The following is a 19672-nucleotide window of genomic DNA, read 5'->3' as shown; positions in this document are numbered from 1 at the left end:
AAATGGATAATATCCGTATCCGAGAAAAAGCGGATATTATCCGTATCCGAATTCGTGATATTCGAATCTGAAACTAAATACATATATAATATTTAAAGTATATAAATATATAATTATATATAATTTTAAATTTATTTTTTTAGTTTATATTATGTGTAAATGTATTAAATACCACGTTTATACAAATTTTATATAATTGTACACATACTTTATATATATATATATAAATAGATTATTTGTATTTAATAATAGAAAATGTTCTCTAATCATCGTCAAAACGGTAAGGGCAACAAAAAATTCAAAAAATCCGATATTCGTCCGAAATATCCGCATTCGTATCCGAGAAAAAACGGATATTATTCGTATCCGAAATAAAGCGGATATTATCCGTATTCGAATCCGATGATTGTGGATGCGGATACGGAACCGAATTATCCGTTTGACAGCCCTACTGTCAAAAACAAATATGATCACATTGGTAACTTCTTGAGCAAAGGGTGCTGGGAGCGCGGGGTGCGTCATAGCACATGACCACCGAAAATACAGCCCCACCAAATTTTGAAGACTTATATATATTTACGAACAACAATTTCACAATAAATTCTAAATACATTTACTTTGATAGTAATCGAAAGTGGACTTTTACATAAAGTGGACGTTAAATATGTTTTAGATGACTTTATTACAAATATGCGAGAAGAATCTCTATTAATAGGAGAGAATAACCTCTAATTTTAAATGAATTTTTGGAATATATTTTTTGTTTACATATTTTGATAGTTCATTTTATTTGTCATATTATATCTCCTTTAAATTTATATTAAAATAAAAATTATGGACCTTATTTTTTATTTCGTACAGGACCCCGATTGTTATGTCCCGGCCCTTGAATATATATAGATCCTTGTTTGCACATTCTAATTGTCAGTAAAACCGCCAAATAATACTCTCCCCATTCCACCAAGTTGGTAAAAGAAAGGTGAGTGTCTCCGCTGAAATTAGTGAAGGAAAATATGTTAAAATAGAAAAATGTTTATAATTGAAGGGGCATAAGAAAATGTTAATAATAAGTGGGGAAGGAGGGATTCTAACAACATACATACACTTCATCGCTATTTCGCAATGTGCGAAAATATTATAACTTGATAAGTTTACATACATTTAATTTGTTAGAAGCTTGCGTCTACAACTAAGATTTTACGATTAAGAAATGTAGCCAAGTGAATGAAAAATCATGAAAGTGGAGATTTCTGGCTAGTTTGTGACGCAATAAGGCGAACAACTGCTTTTACGTATAGAAGGAATGGTAAAGGAGGCATGTTGGGGCGAGAAGGTAAGTCCAAATGTTTCCCTGGGAGCTTGGCTTGGCTCTCCAACTAGTTTTGCAACAAGTGCAGCACTCGCCTTGATATGTTCCATGTCCTCTGTGTCCTTCCATAATTTACGGGACAGTTGTTTCCTCCTCTTCTTCGAATTCAACTCGATGCCCCATTTCTCATACAAAACCTCTCTTTGCTTTGTTCTATACTTCTTTGAAATTTGTTTGCTCAACATATCTCTCTCCCGCTCAATAGCTCCTGAACTGTGCATCCAAGAGTACGAAATCAAGAATTCCATGTCATAAGCAAGAATAAGCTAGGAAATATTTTATGTCATTCTTTAATGCTAGATTGGTAGGAACATCCGAGACAAATTGGAGTAAAATGATATTTGAATTTATTAATGGATAACAAATGATGACAAACTTATTTAAAAACTACAATAAATAGTAAACTCACATATTTATTTTAATCTTAACCTGCAGGTAATAGAGACAGAATTGACAATTTATAAAATTGAGATATGATCAGTGACTGCTTGTGAGAATATTGGGGCCGGAAAGATGGCTTGAACATGAAACATCAATTTTCACACTCGATGAGGTTTCTATTTTACAAGGATATACTAGAAAAATGTTCTTTTTAGTAATCAATTTAGAGCATCTCCAACGAGGGTGCCAAAATGCCATGTAGCATGATATGGCATGGCACTCTTGTTGGCTACCCATTGGAGGCTAAGGGGTGCCAACCAAAGTAGGCAACTTTTGGCACCTTTCGGCACCCTCCCAAAATGGCAAAAATACAAATATCTGCGGCAAATACCTATAACTTCTATCTAGTTTTAAATATACATGATGCATGAATATTTTAGCAAATTTGGTTGCCAACCATCAGGGCAAATATTGATAACAAGGATGCTAAGAGTACAAGAGAAGAAAAAAAAATAATATTAGTTATGATGTTGGCTACGCTGACTAAACTGCTTGGAGGAAAAATTCATCCTTCTCTCTTCTCCACTCCATGATGTATATGTCTGGGTTTGGGCGCCACGAGGTGTGTTAAAGTCAATGCTGATTCCTAATCATATTAGTGTTTTTATATATTTTTTCTAACAAATCTTAGTTCATTTTATCTCATAGTACTTCATATTATCAAGATAATCATCATTCACGTGTATTATAGGTGTTATTTACTAGCTGATTAGTATGTAATTAGCTGTTAATTATTAGCTGTAAATATCTGACTTATACCAGCTGTATTAGTCTTAACTTAGGCTGATATTATGGGATATTATAGGCTGATAATTGGGGATTCTGTAGCCTGATTTCCATGCAGATTTAGTAGGATCTGCTAACTGATTTGTGGCTTTAATTAGCTCAGCTGTACCTATAAATATAGGAGCTTGTTATAAACATTTTCATTGGAAAATATAAGCATTTTCACGCATCTTTGTCATGGTATTAGAGCTGATTATTTAAAATATGCTTCTGAATTTCTTGTCTCGCTTCATAATCAGTGTTTTTTGTTTTAGTCTGATCTTCTTGGAATTCATCTCTTGGTTCTTGTTTCTTCTCAAATCATGTCATTGGAACAATCTAACAACTTTCTTGTTCATTTTAATGGGAATAACTACTCTGCTTGGTCTTTCCAATTTGAAATTCTTGTCAAGGGAAAAGAATTATGGGGTTATGTTGATGAAATGGTTTATACACCCGACTCCAAAGAAAAGGAGGGACATGCAAAGTGGAAGGTGAAGGATGCTCAATTTATGTCTTAGATTCTTGAGAGTATGCAACCCTCCATGATTCTCAATCTCAGGCCTTTCAAGACTTCTAGAAATATGGGGTTACTTGAAGAAAGTTTACAATCAAAGCAACGCTGCCCGACGTTTTCAACTAGAGCTTGAGTTGGGACAACTCAGTCAAGGAAGCTTGACGATTCAAGAGTTTTATTCTTCTTTTGAGAATGTATGCAATGCAATGAATACACTAATATTTTGTATGAGAGTTTTCCTGCTGAAGGACTAGCTGTTGTCCAAAGTGTACATGAGACAAACAAACGTGATCAATTTTAATGAAACTACGGGAAGATTTTGAACCAGTGAGGTCCAATTTATTGAATAGGAATCCAGTTCCTTCAATTGATACTTGCATAGGTGAGCTTTTTCGGGAAGAACATCGGCTCGTGACACAAACTTTCATCGATCACAAAGCACAAAACTATTTTCCGATTCCTGTTGCATATGCTGCCCAAGGAAAGCATAAGGGTGGAAGAGATATGAGTAAATTCCAATGCTACAGTTGCAAAGGATTTGGACATGTTGCTACTAATTGCACTAAAACGTTCTGTAATTATTACAAGAAAACAGGGCAAATCATTAAAGATTGTCCAATCCGGTCACCAAGGAAATCTGAAACTGCCTACAATGTCTCAGTTGGACTCTCAAATGCTTCTAACTTTGGTCAGTCCTCTGTTACTCCTGAAATGATCCAGCAGATGATAGTTAATGCATTTTCAACTTTAGGAATTTCAGGTAACAAAAACCCTGCTCATAAGCCTTGGTATTTTGATTCCGCTGCTTCAATTCACATGACTCGCACAACATTACCCGTAAATAATGTTCAAAAGTATAAAGGAGTTCTTCATATTCAAACCGTTGATGGTAACTCTTTAACTATAAATGTTGTTGGTGATATTTCATCCTCTTTGAATACAGTTTTGTGTCCCCAAAGTTGTCTACTAATCTTATATTTGTTGGCCAGTTAGTTGATAACAATTGTACGGTTCAATTTTCAAATTCTGGTTGTTTTGTGTAGGATCAAGTGTCGGGGAAAATGATCGTGAAGGGGCCTAAAGTGGGGCGTCTCTTTCCTTTATTCCCATCACCTTCTATAGTGTCAAAATATGTTTCTTGTAATTCCGTTGATTGTAATAATCATGTGTGGCATAAACGGTTAGGACATCCAAATTCTCATGTTCTTAGTATCGTACTTAAATCTGGTTTGCTTGGGATAAATCTTTGAATTCTTCGAATAAAGACAATATTCATTATGCATCTTGCAAACTTGGTAAAAGCAAAACACATCCTTTTCCATTACATAAATCTCACACCACCAAAACTTTCGAATTTGTGCATACTGATGTATGGGGTATTTCACCAGTAATATCTCATGAACATTACAAGTGTTTTGTAACTTTCATTGACGATTTCTCTCGTTATACTTGGGTATATTTTCTTCGATATAAAAGCGAGGTCTTTAATGCATTAAAAACTTTCCATGCTTTAATCAAAACACAATTTTCTGCAAAAATTAGAATTTTGCAATCTGATTCAGATGGTGAATATACATTAAATGAATTTCAATCATTCCTTCAAAATCACGGGATTATATCACAACGATCTTGTCCATCAACTCCACAACAAAACAACAAAATGGTGTGACTGAGAGAATGAATCATCATCTTCTTGATGTTGTTCGAATTCTCCTCATTGAGTCTTGTGTTCCATCTCAATTTTGGTGTGAAGCCCTGTCTACTACTATTTATTTGATAAACAGATTATCGACTCCCATCTTAAAGAATGAATCTCCCTACCTTCATTTATATAAAGATGAACCATATTATTCTAATCTTCATATTTTCTGATGTGTTTGTTTTGTTCATCTTCAGCCACATGAAAGGAATAAACTTACTGCACAATCTATCAAGAGTGCTTTCTTAGGATACGGTGGGACCCAAAAAGGCTTTCTTTGCTATGATCCTAATACCTGTCGAATTCGTGTCTAGAAATGTAATTTTCTTTAAAAATCATCCATTTTTAGCACACAAATGACTTCCCAACTCTCATCACTAGCTATATTGCCTCATTTTCCCGAGTCATCAAGCCCAACACAGAGATTTAAACCAGGTCCTATTTATAATAGACGCACGTCTCCCACTATGGCTTTTACGACTCTTTCGGACGTACCTGATCCTGTTACTTCCAATGATCCACCTCCTGTTCGGAGAAGCTCTAGAAATTCAATACCTCCCGACATGTATGGTTTTACAGATCCAGTAGCCATGTCCAGTACTTTATCTCCCATCTCTATTCCCACTTGTTATAAACAGGCAATGGAACATGAGTGTTGGCAACAAGAAATGGAGACAAAACTTCAAACTCTTGCAGGAAATCATACTTGGGACATTCTTCCCTTGCCTCCAAAGTCAAGCCAATTGGTAGTAAATGGGTTTATAGTGTGAAACTGAGATCTGATGGCTCACTAGATCGATACAAAACTCGATTGGTTGCACTTAGAAATAAACAAGAATATGGTGTCAACTATGAAGAGACATTTGCACCAGTGGCTAAATGACCACCGTAAGAACCATTCTTGCTGTTGCTTCCTCTAAACCTTGGCCTTTACATCAGATGGATGTCAAAAATGTTTTCTTAAATAGGGATCTTTAAGAGGAAATTTACATGAAACTTCCACATGGTATGGCATGGATAGGTCCAAATAAAGTTTGCATGTTAAGGCGCACTTTGTATGGGTTGAGACAGTCTCCTCGAGAATGGTTTGAAGTACTCTCGTCAACTTCTCTTTTACACAAAGCCAATATGATTCATCTCTCTTCTTTCATAAGACACCTGAGGTGTGGTCTTTCTTCTAGTCTATGTAGATGATATAATCATCACAAGTAGTGACACTATGCTCATATCAAAACTTAAAAATATGTTGCATCGTACGTTTCAAATGAAGGATCTTGGGGATCTTTAATATTTTTTGGGTTTAGAACTTCATTCTCGAGACCGAGGTGTATTCTTAAATCAACATAAATATGTCAAAGATCTTATTGAGTTGGCTGGTTCAAAGGAGGCTTCTGCTGTTGATACACCAATGTAAGTGAATGTTAAATATCAAAAAGATGAAGGGGAGCTTTTGTCTAATCCTTATTTATATATACAATTGGTTGGTAGCCTTATCTATCTAACTATTACCAAGCCTGATATCTCATATGATGTCCATATAGTTAGCAAATTTATGCAATCACCTCGACATCTTCATCTTGTTGTAGTGAAGCATATCATTCGCTATTTAATTGGGTCATCTACACGTGGTCTATTTTTTCCAAAAAATTATGATCATATAGTGATGCTGATTGGGCTGGATGTCCGGATACTAGAAGATCTACAACCGGATGGTGTACTTTCCTCAGAGATGCCTTGATCTCCTGGAAGTGTAAAAAGCAAGATCATGTCTCAAAATCTTCCACCGAGGCTGAATATAGAGCCATGTCTGCGACTTGTTCAGAAATTGTATGGTTGCGTGGGCTTCTTTTCGAGCTTGGAGCTTTTCAAATTAATCCTATTCCACTCTATGGTGATAATAAAAGTGGCATTCAGATTGCTTCCAATCCAGTATATCATGAACAAACGAAACACATCGAAGTTCATTGTCATTATATTAGAGATGCATCTACTCGTGGTGTTAATGAACTTCCTCATGTTCGTACTAATCTTCAAACAGCTGATGTATTCACAAAAGTTTTGACACGTCAACGACACATGGCAAATTGATGCTGCTAGATTTACCGGCATCAATTTGAGGGAGGGTGTCAATATAATCATCATTCTCGTGTATTATAGGTGTTATTTACTAGCTGATTAGTATGTAATTAGTTGTTAATTATTAGCCGTAAATCTATGACTTGTACTAGCTGTATTATTAGGCTTAACTTAGGCTGATATTATGGGATATGATAGACTGATAATAAAGGATTCTGTAGGCTGATTTCCAGGCTGATTTAGTGAGATCTACTAGCTGATTTGTGGCTCTAATTAGCTCAGCTGTACCTATAAATATATGAGCTTGTTGTAAACATTTTCATCGGAAAATATAAGAATTTCCGCACATCCTTGTCACATATATGGTCACATGGGTCAAATGAGGCATTAGTGCGAAGCAAAGAACTTTTTGAATAATTAGAAGATGATAGATCTAACTTTTTTATAGACAGAGATGAACATGAATATGAACATGAATAAGACCACAATGTTTTCTAGTTCTCTGAATAAGGTTCTTAATTTATTTTTATCTTATAAATGAGTTTCAAATTTATATCAAGTACTTGCAAATATCAGGTGTGGCAACTATAGCCTATAGGTCATATATATTTTTATTGTATTGAAAGGCCCATCTTTAAAGGAAGATGGTCCACAAGGACCACACATAGGATTGTGGTAACACTGTACCGTGATAAATGACCGTTTTACGTCCCTGCAATCACACTATAAACCCTAGTTTTACACCAATCAATGTGTACAACAAACGTTCGACGGGGATACGGACCCATCTTTTAATAGGATCATATATAATGCACGGAGGTGAAGGCCCAACTAAAGTGTTCCTGGACTAGAAATCATATGTAAGAGCCACTTTTTTTAATAAAGAATTACTTCTATTATATTGTAAAATATATAGATTATTTATTATATAAGCATGGAAATATGAAATACATGTTTTGGCATGCAGAAGTGAAGTGAAAGTCTAAAATGTCCATGAGATGAAGTACCTTGTTCCTCGAGAGGTCGTCTGCATCAGGAAGGACAATCGTCTGTATTCTACCTCCATGTAAACAGAGTCTGATGGGTCACCTTGAAATATAAGGAAAAAGAAGGATCTATGAACTAATGGTATGTAACATGCGTCCCAAAGTTGAATTACTTGTTTCCTCTGCCTCTCAAATTCTAGCTTCCAGTCAGAAGATTGGTTTTCTGGACTATAACATTTTCGCGACCCATTGCTGCATTTAACAATCTTCATTAACTCATATTTGTTTGTTTCAGCATCCTGTACCTGCCACAGGAAACAAAACGGTCCAGGATAAATGAAAGATATGATGAGGCAATATTAATAAGCTCCTTTTTTTAAAAAAAAAGATTGTTGTTGCAAGGGAGAATCTATCTTTATAATATTAGATTATATTACAATTACAAATGATTTAGAATATGTTACCCTTATATGCGACTTAAATGATATCTATAGACAGAGAAAGGTGTTATAGCATCTTCCTGCTGAGAAAAGAACTTCAACTTAACTACGCATTATGCCAGAGTGGTTCATTGAAGTATGGATGATTGACACATTGTGGAGATGATGAACCAGAGTACTCTGAACTACTTGCTTTATAAATTTACCTTAACTGGAAATAGGAAAGAAAAGAGATAAATATTTTCTTACACTTAAAATAGTTATGACACTGACTCTCGATAATAAAACTATTTACATATGCGTACAGGTTTCAGTTGGAGAATCTGCAGTATATACAGAAATCTAGCAAGTGCATTGGCCTATATAGAAGGGACAATCAAAGAAAAAATTCATTCACGGGCCAGTTGGTTATAGTTCTATACAAGTGCAGCTACATGAGATTATCTTTGGAAATAAATTAATTTATATTCCAGTCAGCAAAGTAAGACCTATCTTTTAGTTTACTAACGGGAGGGGGTGAGAAGAAAGAGACGCTCACCGTATTTTCTCCATATTTTACTTCATAGTTATGTTTAAGAGCTTCCTTATTTTCCATGGCACCAGTTAGGAAGCTATCAGTTTCAATATTGGGTCCCATTTCGGTATTCTGTTTGCTATTATCTACAGAATCACTTTCATATGAGGAGTCTTTTGTCAGCAGCTTTCCACTACTAGTATCAAGCTTTGGCTCCTCTTGTTTTTCAACGAAGGCTACTTTATATTCATTGTATGGTGTAGTATCTTTCTCATATTTCTGATACACAGGAAAAGAAGACACAGCCAGATCGCTCTCTCTACAACTGCTGATGTTTCTTGAGCTGGATGCATCGGTGTCAGATGAACTAGAAGTCGATTCTGTAGGTTTACTGCCAAAAAAACTGTCATCAGTCGTCACTTTCTTGTCCTGACTCTTTGGCTGCGGAGCTTCAGAAGTAGGATCAAAATGAACATGACCTATATCTCCATCTCCATTGGGTGGTAATGGTAAGACGGCAGTTTCTGAGTTCTTGTACTTGTTAAGTTCTACTTCAACACAGCGAACCTCCTTGCAACTCTCTTCGGAACTGTCATAATTTTTTTGAGCAATTTCCTCCCAGCCACGTGATAAATCAGGCCCAAAATATTTATTCATATACTCATTTGGAGAGCCAGATTGCAAGAAAAGAGCCTCAGAATTGGAAGAAAGTTGTGGAACAATATTGACACTGTTATAAGGATTATTTGATGCAACATCTAAGCGGCAAGGATCAACAACTTCAGATGAATCTGATGTTGAGTTTTCATATCGCCATAATCTATTCTCAGAAGTATCTAAAAGATGATTTGCTGTCATCTACATTAAGATATACAGTTAATTAGATCAAAATCAAAATTAGTTAATCAACAAAATTTCAAATAAAATTACTTTCCCTACCCAAGTCTTTGAAACTTGATCGTCACTTGTTGACTGTAGTATTTCTTGTATATGAGATTGGGCAAGATCACGTTGACGAGTTAAATCTCTAATCTCTGTATCCATCTGGTGACATAAAATCAATTAAAAAGAAGGGTGAGGAAGGCCTCAAATGACCATCAACTTATGTGTTTATGTGTCATAGCACACATTTGAAACTGTTAAACTGTTAAAAGAAAATCCAGTACTTCTTGGTTACATCAAGTCTTCATGTCACACGGTCATTGTATATAAATCACAAAATACTAATGAAATAGTGGCATATATCTTGGGAAGAGTCTATTCCCATGTGTCAATAATGATAATGTTATGATTCAAAGTTGATTTAACAGGGTTTCCATGACTGGATTAGGTATTAGGAAAACTTCAACTTAAAGCTGACCAAATTTATTTATAAATTTCCTACCTAATATAAAGACTCAAAAATACTAAGACCATCTTGTCACTTTTATACATCCCAGGCTTGCCAATTTTTATTTAAAAAAATTGTATGGTATTATTATAAAGCTATCCTTTTTAATTATCAGTTCGGTATTAAAAGGTTTGTTTCTTATTCACTTCGTTAGCTAAATACATACACATATGTCTGTCTTTGGATGAGGTGAGAGAATTTAGCCCGAAGTAGAGTGTCATGCTGAACATCTTTATTGATTTGTCTGTTAGATAAAAAATATGTTTCATCACCTTCTCAATGAGAAGCTCCTTCTCTCTTAGTAATGAGGCAGCATCACCAGGGGCAGATATTGAAGCTACATTCTTCAATTCATTCTCCAACCTGGACAGTTCTTTTTGCAAGTGCTTTACTAAAGCTTTCTCCGACATCACTACATTGACCTGTGCATTAGTACTGACCTTCTTGGCGGATGCAGCAAACAAGAGAGTGTTTCTTGATTGCTCAGCATGACTATGTGCAGGGCTCAGAGTACAAATTATGGCAGTTCTTGCATTCCCCCCTAGAGTGTTCTGCAATATGCGTGTCAGCTTGGAGTCTCTGAAAGGTACATGCCTGTTATTCCCATTACTGCGCCCACAGATAGCAATAATATGACATTAGTAACATCATACACTATACTGTAACTGTTATATTCAAAAGGGGAAGAGATAAGCTCCGATTTCTTGAAAGAGGAATACACGTTTAGTTGCCAGTGATTAGAAGCTGAACAAGGGAAGTTCATTGAGATACTAGCAGACAAAAAAGACATGGGAACTCTGGTTAAAAGTAAAAGTTGCGGCAGGAAACTGTACCATAGATTGTTGATTCGTTGACAAGCAGAGTTGGTTTAAACCTTCCTACTATGAATGTAATTTATCGTACAAAGAAATGATAACTTGGTGTAATGAGTGATATCTAAAATATTTGTCCCACTAACTTCATTTCAAAAAAAAAAATCCTGGCTTGGTATTGCGCCAAGGGAGGTAAACTTAAAATGTAATCAAAGTAATAAAGGGGAATTCTGAAGGTTCTGAGAAATATGTTTCATTTAATTGCAACACTCAATAGAAAATAAAATTTTGTCTAAAATTTAAGCAGGGCGCTATCCGGTGAAAACAATTAAAATTAGCAGTCCCATCACTCAACAATGTTCCAGATGCAAAAGTTCACAGGGAGGCAATTTGCACTCAGTTCTAATATTAATATTAAATGAGCTTATAGGCATTCTGATTCTTGACCGAACATAAAAGTGAAACCAGTATCAGGTATTGTAAAGGATTTAAATGTTACTTCACGCTACAATGGAGTGTAACCGGGTATCTGTCTCAGTGTAAATGGTACACATTGTTTGCTGGACCTTTAATGCAATTAATTACGAAGACAACAAAACAGAAAAAGTAATGAAAAAGGAAAGAACCACCTTAATTTACGGATTACTGTTCCTAGAGTCAGTAAACTACGATTTATGTGGCTGCCTTCTTTCAGTCGTGATCCAGCGGCTGATGTCTGAGAAGAACGTTCACTTCCAGCAAGATCAATAAAACTCTAAAACCAACTATGCTATTAGTTCTTCATTCAATAGGCATATTAAAAAACAACAGAAAAAAAATCCTTTAATCAGAAATATACATACCACGGAAGCTGCAAGTGCGCTTAAATCACCAGCACTCGCAAACTCACGAGCATAGCTTTCCACTGTCTACGGGCATCCATTTATATGGTCAGGAGGTATACACAAAAGCTAACAATCGTAACTACATTTAGTAATCAGCATACCAGGCGTATAATCTGATGAGACCTAGAGCTTGTTGCATTTAAGGAGGTCTCTCCAATTTGCCTTTCAGCTGCAAAAAGGTAGGGCATGAGTGTAAATTCACATCCTTGTATAACCAGTAAATACATGAATGCTATTACCTTCACATACAGCCAGAAGCTCTTTCAGATGACTCCAGTCTCTCAAAGTCACCTCGGTAAGTTTTTCAACAACAGTCCCCCTCTGCAGAAAGATGAGATGGCTTAGATGCTTCTGGCCACTACCTAATTTACATTTAAAACTAGCACTGTCTTCACCTCTGGATCATCAAGGAGCCTAAGAGGTGTACTATCCAACCCAAGGAGGTCTCTCACTGATTCATTGTATATTTCCATGGCAGAGAACTTCAGTACAAATTCTCTTTCATCATGCTAAAAAGTACGAAAAGTAGAATATAACAACAATGCCTCTGCAATATAAGCTTTAAGATAGCAATAATGTACATCGTAGTGCAAAAAAAGTTCAATTATTCAAGTACCTCGCGTATGTGATCAAATATATCAACCATAGTAAATTCAGATATTCCACGCATGGTGTATGTCTTTCCGCTGCATGTCTGCCCATATGCAAAAATACTTGCTGGAAAACATTAAGTTGATGTCGAATTGCAAAATTTAGAGTAATGAAAATAAATAAAAAAATAAAAAAATAATAACTAGACAAGAACAGTTCTCACTATTTATGCCAGTGACAACTGAAAGAGCAACATTTTTGAGTCCCTCCTCATATACCTGCTTCGTGGAGCACTCAGATGCAAATACTTTGTCTATTCACCAAAATGTTAATCAATGCAAAGAACAACGTAATTAAAAAGGAATAAAAAAAACTTAATACTATAAAGCAAACATCCGCTTTTCTAATCAAAACATTAAGTTGAGGATGAGTACAACAAGAAAAAAGGTTTCAATATTTTTAGGAATCATGCTACTTCTGGAAGGCTTAGCCTAGCAGGCCTAGCCCAGTGGATATCCCTGTTCTCTTTGTAATATGAGGTTGAGGGTTTAAGCCACAGTGCAGGCATGTTTGCATGATTAATTAAATATCAGTACTTGACCATAACAGCAAACAATCTAGAATACTAATACATTGGTACATTATGATGGATGAATCAAATAGCAACAGAAGCTCTTCTATCTTATATTGTACGGCCATGTATTTTTTTCGGATCATACCAAAAAAGTTCTTATCTATTTAATTTTTAGCTTTTTACAAAAATTAACATACTTGGGAAGAGATCAACCATTCCAAGATATAGATTATCCAAAATGTCAGACCAAGTTAGAATGAGCAACTTAAAAGAGCGTGAAGCATAACCAGTTCTTTAGTTTTATAGTCCCCATCAGGCATCAGTGTTTCAGAGGTGTGTAATTCACCTATGAAGCACAATTGAAGTGCAAGAATTTGCTAAATATAGAGCTATGCTATCTTCTTACCAAAAGTGTAGGTAGTTGGTAACATCGATTTTTCAGGCAACCCATGATTATGCATAATTGTACTGTTATTGATGCATTCCCATTCCGATGCTTCATTCCTTGCTGTCTCTTTGTCATTCAAAGGCCTCAACCTTACTGCTACAAATATCTTCTCTCCAGGTGCACTTGACAGTGCTGTCGAATCCGATTGTAATGATTGCATCGAGTATATTGACTCGTCATCCCTATATGATCCCATCACTTTTGTCTGGGATCAATGCACTTGGAAGAAACTGAAAATCTAATGAACCAGAAAAACGGAAACTGGAAACTGCTAGGTGTCTCTGTCTTGCGCAATTGGAAGAGAAACCAACTTCAAAAGAAAGCAGTATGCCAATAATCTATTGGAATCTCTTGCAATTCTAGAATCCACCACTGCGCAATCATGGCAGCTATTACCCCCTAATATTTAATTCTTGTTTGAGTCATCTAGAAAATAGAAAGTTTTAGCATCTAAACCTTTAGCCCTTGTCAATTATTGTTGTCATTGTGTTGCTGCCGAGCTATCTATAAGGATGTTGTCTTTTGCTTCACGCTTGAGGATATGTTTCGGTACCTATATTGAGTTCCAGTAGCGAAACAAAATCCTGTTCTGAAAGATTAAGCACTTCCGATCATCACATGATATAAACAAATGGATTCAGAAATTACAAATAATATTAAATAAAATTTTGAGAATTCACACTTAATCACATAATACTCAATAAGAAATAAATTAAGTAAGATACTCAAATTAGGTTATAAATTCATAGACACACATACATGAATTGACATGCACTCAGAAATAGAGATTGTTCTTCATATAATAACTCCCAGTTATCTCCAATTTGAATATCGATAGTACTTGGAATCTAATGGTTGCATGTTCTGAAAATCGTCTCGGCAAATAAGAGTAAATCCAACGCGCAACTAAGCGTATAATTACTTATCAAATCATGATTTTTATCAATGCAGTGATACAATGTAGAGATGCCAATCCATCCCAATCTAACAAGCTTATCTCACACAAACAAAAGAATCAATCAGCATGCTAAAAAATAAGCAACATATGATTTGACAAAAATATTAAGTTAAAATAGTTGTGAGGGAGCTCAAACTAGCATGTACAACTATACGAACATATGGATACTTGTGATTATTAAATACGTCTCAGGGCAGAGTCTTTTCTCTTGAGGAACGCAAACCTGAGAAATGTGAAGATGCAGCAGGAGGAATGAAGCAATTATGGGAAGGTGAACTGGAACCACGGAAAGAGAAGGCCATTCTTAGCAAAAAACTGTGAATACGGAGGGATTTTCGGTGCCTCTGCTTTTCATTCTCTATTTCCTGCTGACGACCTTTGCCCGCGTGCTATGCGTTCTAGCAAAAAAAATATTAATTTTATTATTTTTTACGATTAGTACCAAATAAATTATTTTAACATTTTTTTATAATTCGAATATTTTATTTTTCGCTGGAAATCATGGTGTTGAGTTTAGGTAAAAATATCTCAAATAATATTATCACGGATAGTTGCAATATGATGTTTGTTTTATTGCTAATATATAAGAGAAAAACAAAAATTTCAAATTAGACAATATCATAAATTAATTAACCTAGTTTAATTTTATGAAAAAACGGTATAGATACCAAATTGAGACCAAATTGAAATACAATTGATACATCTCCTATTCTTTTATCAGGTACCAAAAAGTTTCAGTTATTATTTTTAGTACAACTACAGAGTAACCATCACTTGAATATAAAATGAGGTATTATTGTTATTCACCGGGTCCATTTTGTTGACTTGTTCCTCTATATGCACCCGTACATCATTGATTTTTTTCACATATGGTATTGCATATGATACTTTTGTGTATATCTTTAGATTTGTTGGTAATGGGTGATTAAGTAATTGCTCGAATCTGATTTTATTCATCCATGCATATTCTTTATCAGGGTCGGCTCAACAATAAAGCTAACTAAGCGGTCACTTAGAGCCCCCACATATACAAGGGCCTCCAATATTTTTTGTCCTTTATATATATATACATAAATATTAATTATTTTTATAAGAAAAATATTTTAGGTAAAAAATGTAAAATAGAAAGATTCTCCACAAAAAATAATATCAATTTGGTATTAGAAAATATAACCTAGATTTACTTTTACCAAATTGAAAAAATAAATGACATTAATACTCTTGTGATACGTGTGCAATTTAGTTTTTCAAAACTATTACTTAACTGTTGTTACATTTGCTGGGGCTTATTGGTTTATCAAAAAATGTGCTCTTTAATACCAATAACAAACGTGTTGTTTTTCAAGAAATCTAAGGATAAATAGTTTAAACCTACATAAATTTTAATTCTTTTTGGAATGTATTTACTTTTTCAAAACAATTAATTAGTGTAAAGAAAATTGAGTTATCATTTTATTTTTAAATAATAAGAATAGCCAAGTAATTTATCATTTTATTGAAAGATTTATGAAATATAAATTATCGTTATTATGTTATCATAAATATTATATATCATATTTGTATAATATGTGTTCAAAATTCTAAAAATATACATTATGATCATAATTGTAATAAAAATATATATTAAGAGAGTTTACTATGATATGTACCATGTATTATGGATTCAAAAATAAAAATATGTAAATAGAACATAGATCTTTTGTTAAAATACTATTTTTTTTGAAAAGTTTTCTTTATTATGTAAGGATGTTTTTATTAATTAATTTGATATATATTAAAAAATAAGGGCCTCATTTCTAAGATTCGCTTAGGGCCTCAGACTTGGTTGAGACGACCCTGTTCTTTATATCATAAAATCAAATAGCTACTAAGTAAACATATAATGATTTAACATTTATAGATGAAAATGAAGTATATTTAAAACTTGGGGATTGAGTCTGAGTTAAAAGAATATTTTGTGTCAAATATTACAATCATGCATTTGAGCAATCCATAGAATAGTTAAACGCGGAACAAACATGTTGCAATCCAACTTGTACTTATAATACGCATATAATGTCTGTATTGTGACATAGGTATTTGATAAATACAGTATGGAAGAAAAAATTTAAGGGTTACATCTCATGGAGGTACACATATTTGTTGTTTTGTTAATTTACATGCAAAGTGTTTACCAATTAAACTGTAACAACCGGGTACGATCTGACAACATTTTTATGATCTTGTAGCGGAGAATTTGGAGAAGAGCAAAACAGAAAATGGGAAAGATGAAGATGTAAACGACATATTTTACATATGAGATACTAATGTAACACCATATGTCCCAAACTTCCTTATAGTACTAAAGCCTTCTTTTTGTTGTTGTGTGTAGATGGAAATTGAATGCTTATATGTTACACGATTCATCACTATTCTCGATCCTTATTAAGATGATAATAATATTATGGTACATCTATATGTACATCTAATAAATAAGAAATTCCGTAATTTAATGCCTAAGAAATATAATCTCGTACTATGTCAAATAAACTTTTTTAAGTATTGTTGAAATAATATATTGAAGTTATATATAAACAAAATAAGTTGTTTTTTTCCTTATGTATATATATAAGAAAGTCTATGGAGACCACTATTTAATCGGAGACCTCGGAGACCACCTATGTTCTACAATCAAAACACTATAAAATATATTATTTTGTGAAGTATGTTCCATGAATATCCCCAATTCATTAAAATTATATATATATATGTTAGGTCACACACACACTGTAGACGGGGTGAATACAGTGTATAGTACAATCAAATCGAACTTTAATAACTCAAGTAACAGAAAACAAACTTTATTGAAACAATAAACTCTGTTACAGTATGGAACTGTTCTCTCTCAGTGATGAACAAATATCACGAGAGCTGTTAGGGTTACAATAAATAATCTTCTCGATTGTGATAACACTTTTAGTGTAAACCCTATGTCTGTGTTTATATACTACACAGTTACAAGATAATCGCTAATTGATATGGAATATAATTCTGCTTCCTAAAATATATCAATCAGATATCTTTTCTTCCAAGTATTCTATTCTTCATAGAATTCCTTCTTCATGCATATCTCTTCTTATGTTTGTCTCGATCTTCTTTCCTTTAACCAGCTGACTTCCTTATCTGAACGTCCTTCAGTACTTAAGTTCTGATATCCATCTTCTGATGATTATCTCCTGATAATATAAGTACTGATATCCTTAAGTCCTGACTTCCAGTAAGTACTGATTTATCCTGTTTAAGTAAGATCTGAAAACTAAACATAAATCACATTAGCCATGACATTATCAAATATATCTAACAATCTCCCCGAACTTGTAAATTAGCATAATATACAAGTTTAACAGATATTTGATGATGTCAAAAACATTAAGTACAAATGCATGAGAACTTGACTAGATAACTACAACTTACAGTCCTTAAAGCTTTACCAATCTTTAACTTCTGATAACAACTTCAGTCTGTATTCATATCAGAATTTAAGCAGTTGTACATCTTGACTTGGCTTCATCTTCTGATCTCTTTGATGTCAGGAGTTGTTCTGAGATAGTTCTTCAACAAACATCTCTCAGCATATCTGAGTTCATCAATCATCCTCCTTTTAGCATCTTTAAATTCTACAGAATCTTCACCAGTTTGAAAGATTGCAGCCCTGAGATCATTAATTTTAACTTTCCTTATGTCCTGATCCAGTCTGATCAAATATGCTTTATCAGACTCAAGATTGAATTCCACAGCCCTGTAACCCAGAAAGGTAGTTATAATCTTGGCAGTGTTGGGCTTCATCTCAACTATATCACCCTTGTGATCTCTGTACTTTGGAAGATATGTGCTGTCAGACTTAACAGAATAAAGCCTTTTCTATCTCTGAATCTGATTCTTCAAATAGTTTGCAGCACTTTCTGTTATTTTGTCATTCACTTGAAGTAAGAATAATACATGCTCCAGTTCTTCAAAATACTTCAGTAGAATGGCATTTTCCCTTATATGATAAACCCTACCATCTGTCATGAAGTACAACAAAATGTGTTCTTTCAAGTAGGTATGGTAAACCATTTGTACAGATTCCAGTTGATTCAATCTCTCAGGAGTTGCTCCAATACCTGGTTCACTTAAGGAAGTTGGATCATTGGTAGTGTTCTGTATTCTTCTTTCATCAGTACTTTCCAATCCAGTTTTATCTCTTGCTTCCTTTCCAGTAACCACTCTTGCTTCAAAACCACTTGCAGCAGTCTTCAAAGGCTGAGTCTGTTTGGCTTTAGTGAATCCTGGTAGGAGTGTCTTTGATTAATCAGAACTAACTATCTCTTGACTCTGAACAACTTGAGCCATGTCAGAGGTTGTCTTAGAAACTTTTCTAAAAGTCAGAGCAAGATCAGCATCTTCATCAGTAATTTCTTCATTCACAGGAGGCACATAAACCTTGATAGGTTCACCAACTTTTTCTTTGCCTTTGGACCTTGGATCTATCTGCAGTTGTGATTTAGCCATGATTGCTTCAGGATTTTTCTTTTCTTTTATCACAATACCTTTGAGTGTTAGAAGTTTCTTTTTACCAGAAGCTTCAGATTTAGATTTGACTTTTTTTGATTTAAGTCTGGCTTCTTCTTCCATTAGACTCTCCAAGTCCATTCCTGGATTTTCATGAAGAAATAATTGTCTTGACATTTCTTCATCAAGATCTAAAAGTTCATCAGAACTTATCCTTTTACCAGTAGCAGAAGTAATTCTTTTTCCAGCATCAGAACTTGTTCTGTGACTTGTGATTTCAGCTTTTCTTGATGAGAAACCTCTATCTTTACTATGACCTCCACCCATTCCAGAGGTTCCTTGGTCATCTTTTTCATCATCCTTCCCCTTCAGTGTCTTATCAGTTTTGCATTTGGACTTAATTACTTTCTTCCCCCTTTTTGGCATCAGCAGGTAACATAAGAGAGACAAGCAATTCCACTGAGTCTTGGATTTCATCAAGTTGAGATTGCTGATAAGCTTGATGTTTCAAAATATCATCAATCTGAGATTGTTGTTTCTCTTGAGTCTTCTCAATATAAGCAACTCTGTCAAAGGTAGGTTGGAAGAATTTTTCCTTGTCAATTTTCTGAACTTGTTCTTGCTTGAGTAATTCTTCCTGAATTTTATGTATTTCTGCATGAGTAGTGGAATGAAGAC

The 19672-nt window shown here is 34.3% G+C and overlaps 1 protein-coding gene across 1 annotated transcript; it reads right to left on the bottom strand.

Moving 5' to 3' along the window:
• Window positions 1-1078: 1078 nt before the first annotated feature.
• Window positions 1079-14659, bottom strand: LOC141685388 (kinesin-like protein KIN-7F). The gene is made up of 15 exons (XM_074490491.1): window positions 14266-14659; window positions 13963-14095; window positions 13465-13878; window positions 12708-12797; window positions 12510-12610; window positions 12289-12402; window positions 12133-12214; window positions 11995-12062; window positions 11852-11917; window positions 11639-11763; window positions 10470-10806; window positions 9747-9851; window positions 8832-9665; window positions 7875-8158; window positions 1079-1582 (listed from the first exon to the last, which is right to left on the bottom strand). The coding sequence occupies exons 3-15, from the start codon at window positions 13700-13702 to the stop codon at window positions 1255-1257; spliced, it is 2772 nt and encodes a 923-aa protein (XP_074346592.1). The 5' UTR covers window positions 13703-13878; window positions 13963-14095; window positions 14266-14659; the 3' UTR covers window positions 1079-1254.
• Window positions 14660-19672: the final 5013 nt, after the last annotated feature.

Source organism: Apium graveolens, chromosome 9, assembly GCF_009905375.1.
Source record: "Apium graveolens cultivar Ventura chromosome 9, ASM990537v1, whole genome shotgun sequence".
NCBI classification, from domain to species: Eukaryota; Viridiplantae; Streptophyta; class Magnoliopsida; order Apiales; family Apiaceae; genus Apium; species Apium graveolens.
Note: the sequence above shows the minus strand (reverse complement) of the source record. Positions and strands in the feature narration are given on the sequence as shown.

Coding starts and splice junctions, on each gene's coding strand:
- LOC141685388 (XM_074490491.1), bottom strand. CDS start 13,702: ATGGGATCATATAGGGATGACGAGTCAATATACTCGATGCAATCATTA. Junction 11,918..11,994: donor CTCATCAGATTATACGCCTG/GTATGCTGATTA, acceptor GGATGCCCGTAG/ACAGTGGAAAGCTATGCTCG. Junction 10,807..11,638: donor ACAGTAATCCGTAAATTAAG/GTGGTTCTTTCC, acceptor CTGTGGGCGCAG/TAATGGGAATAACAGGCATG.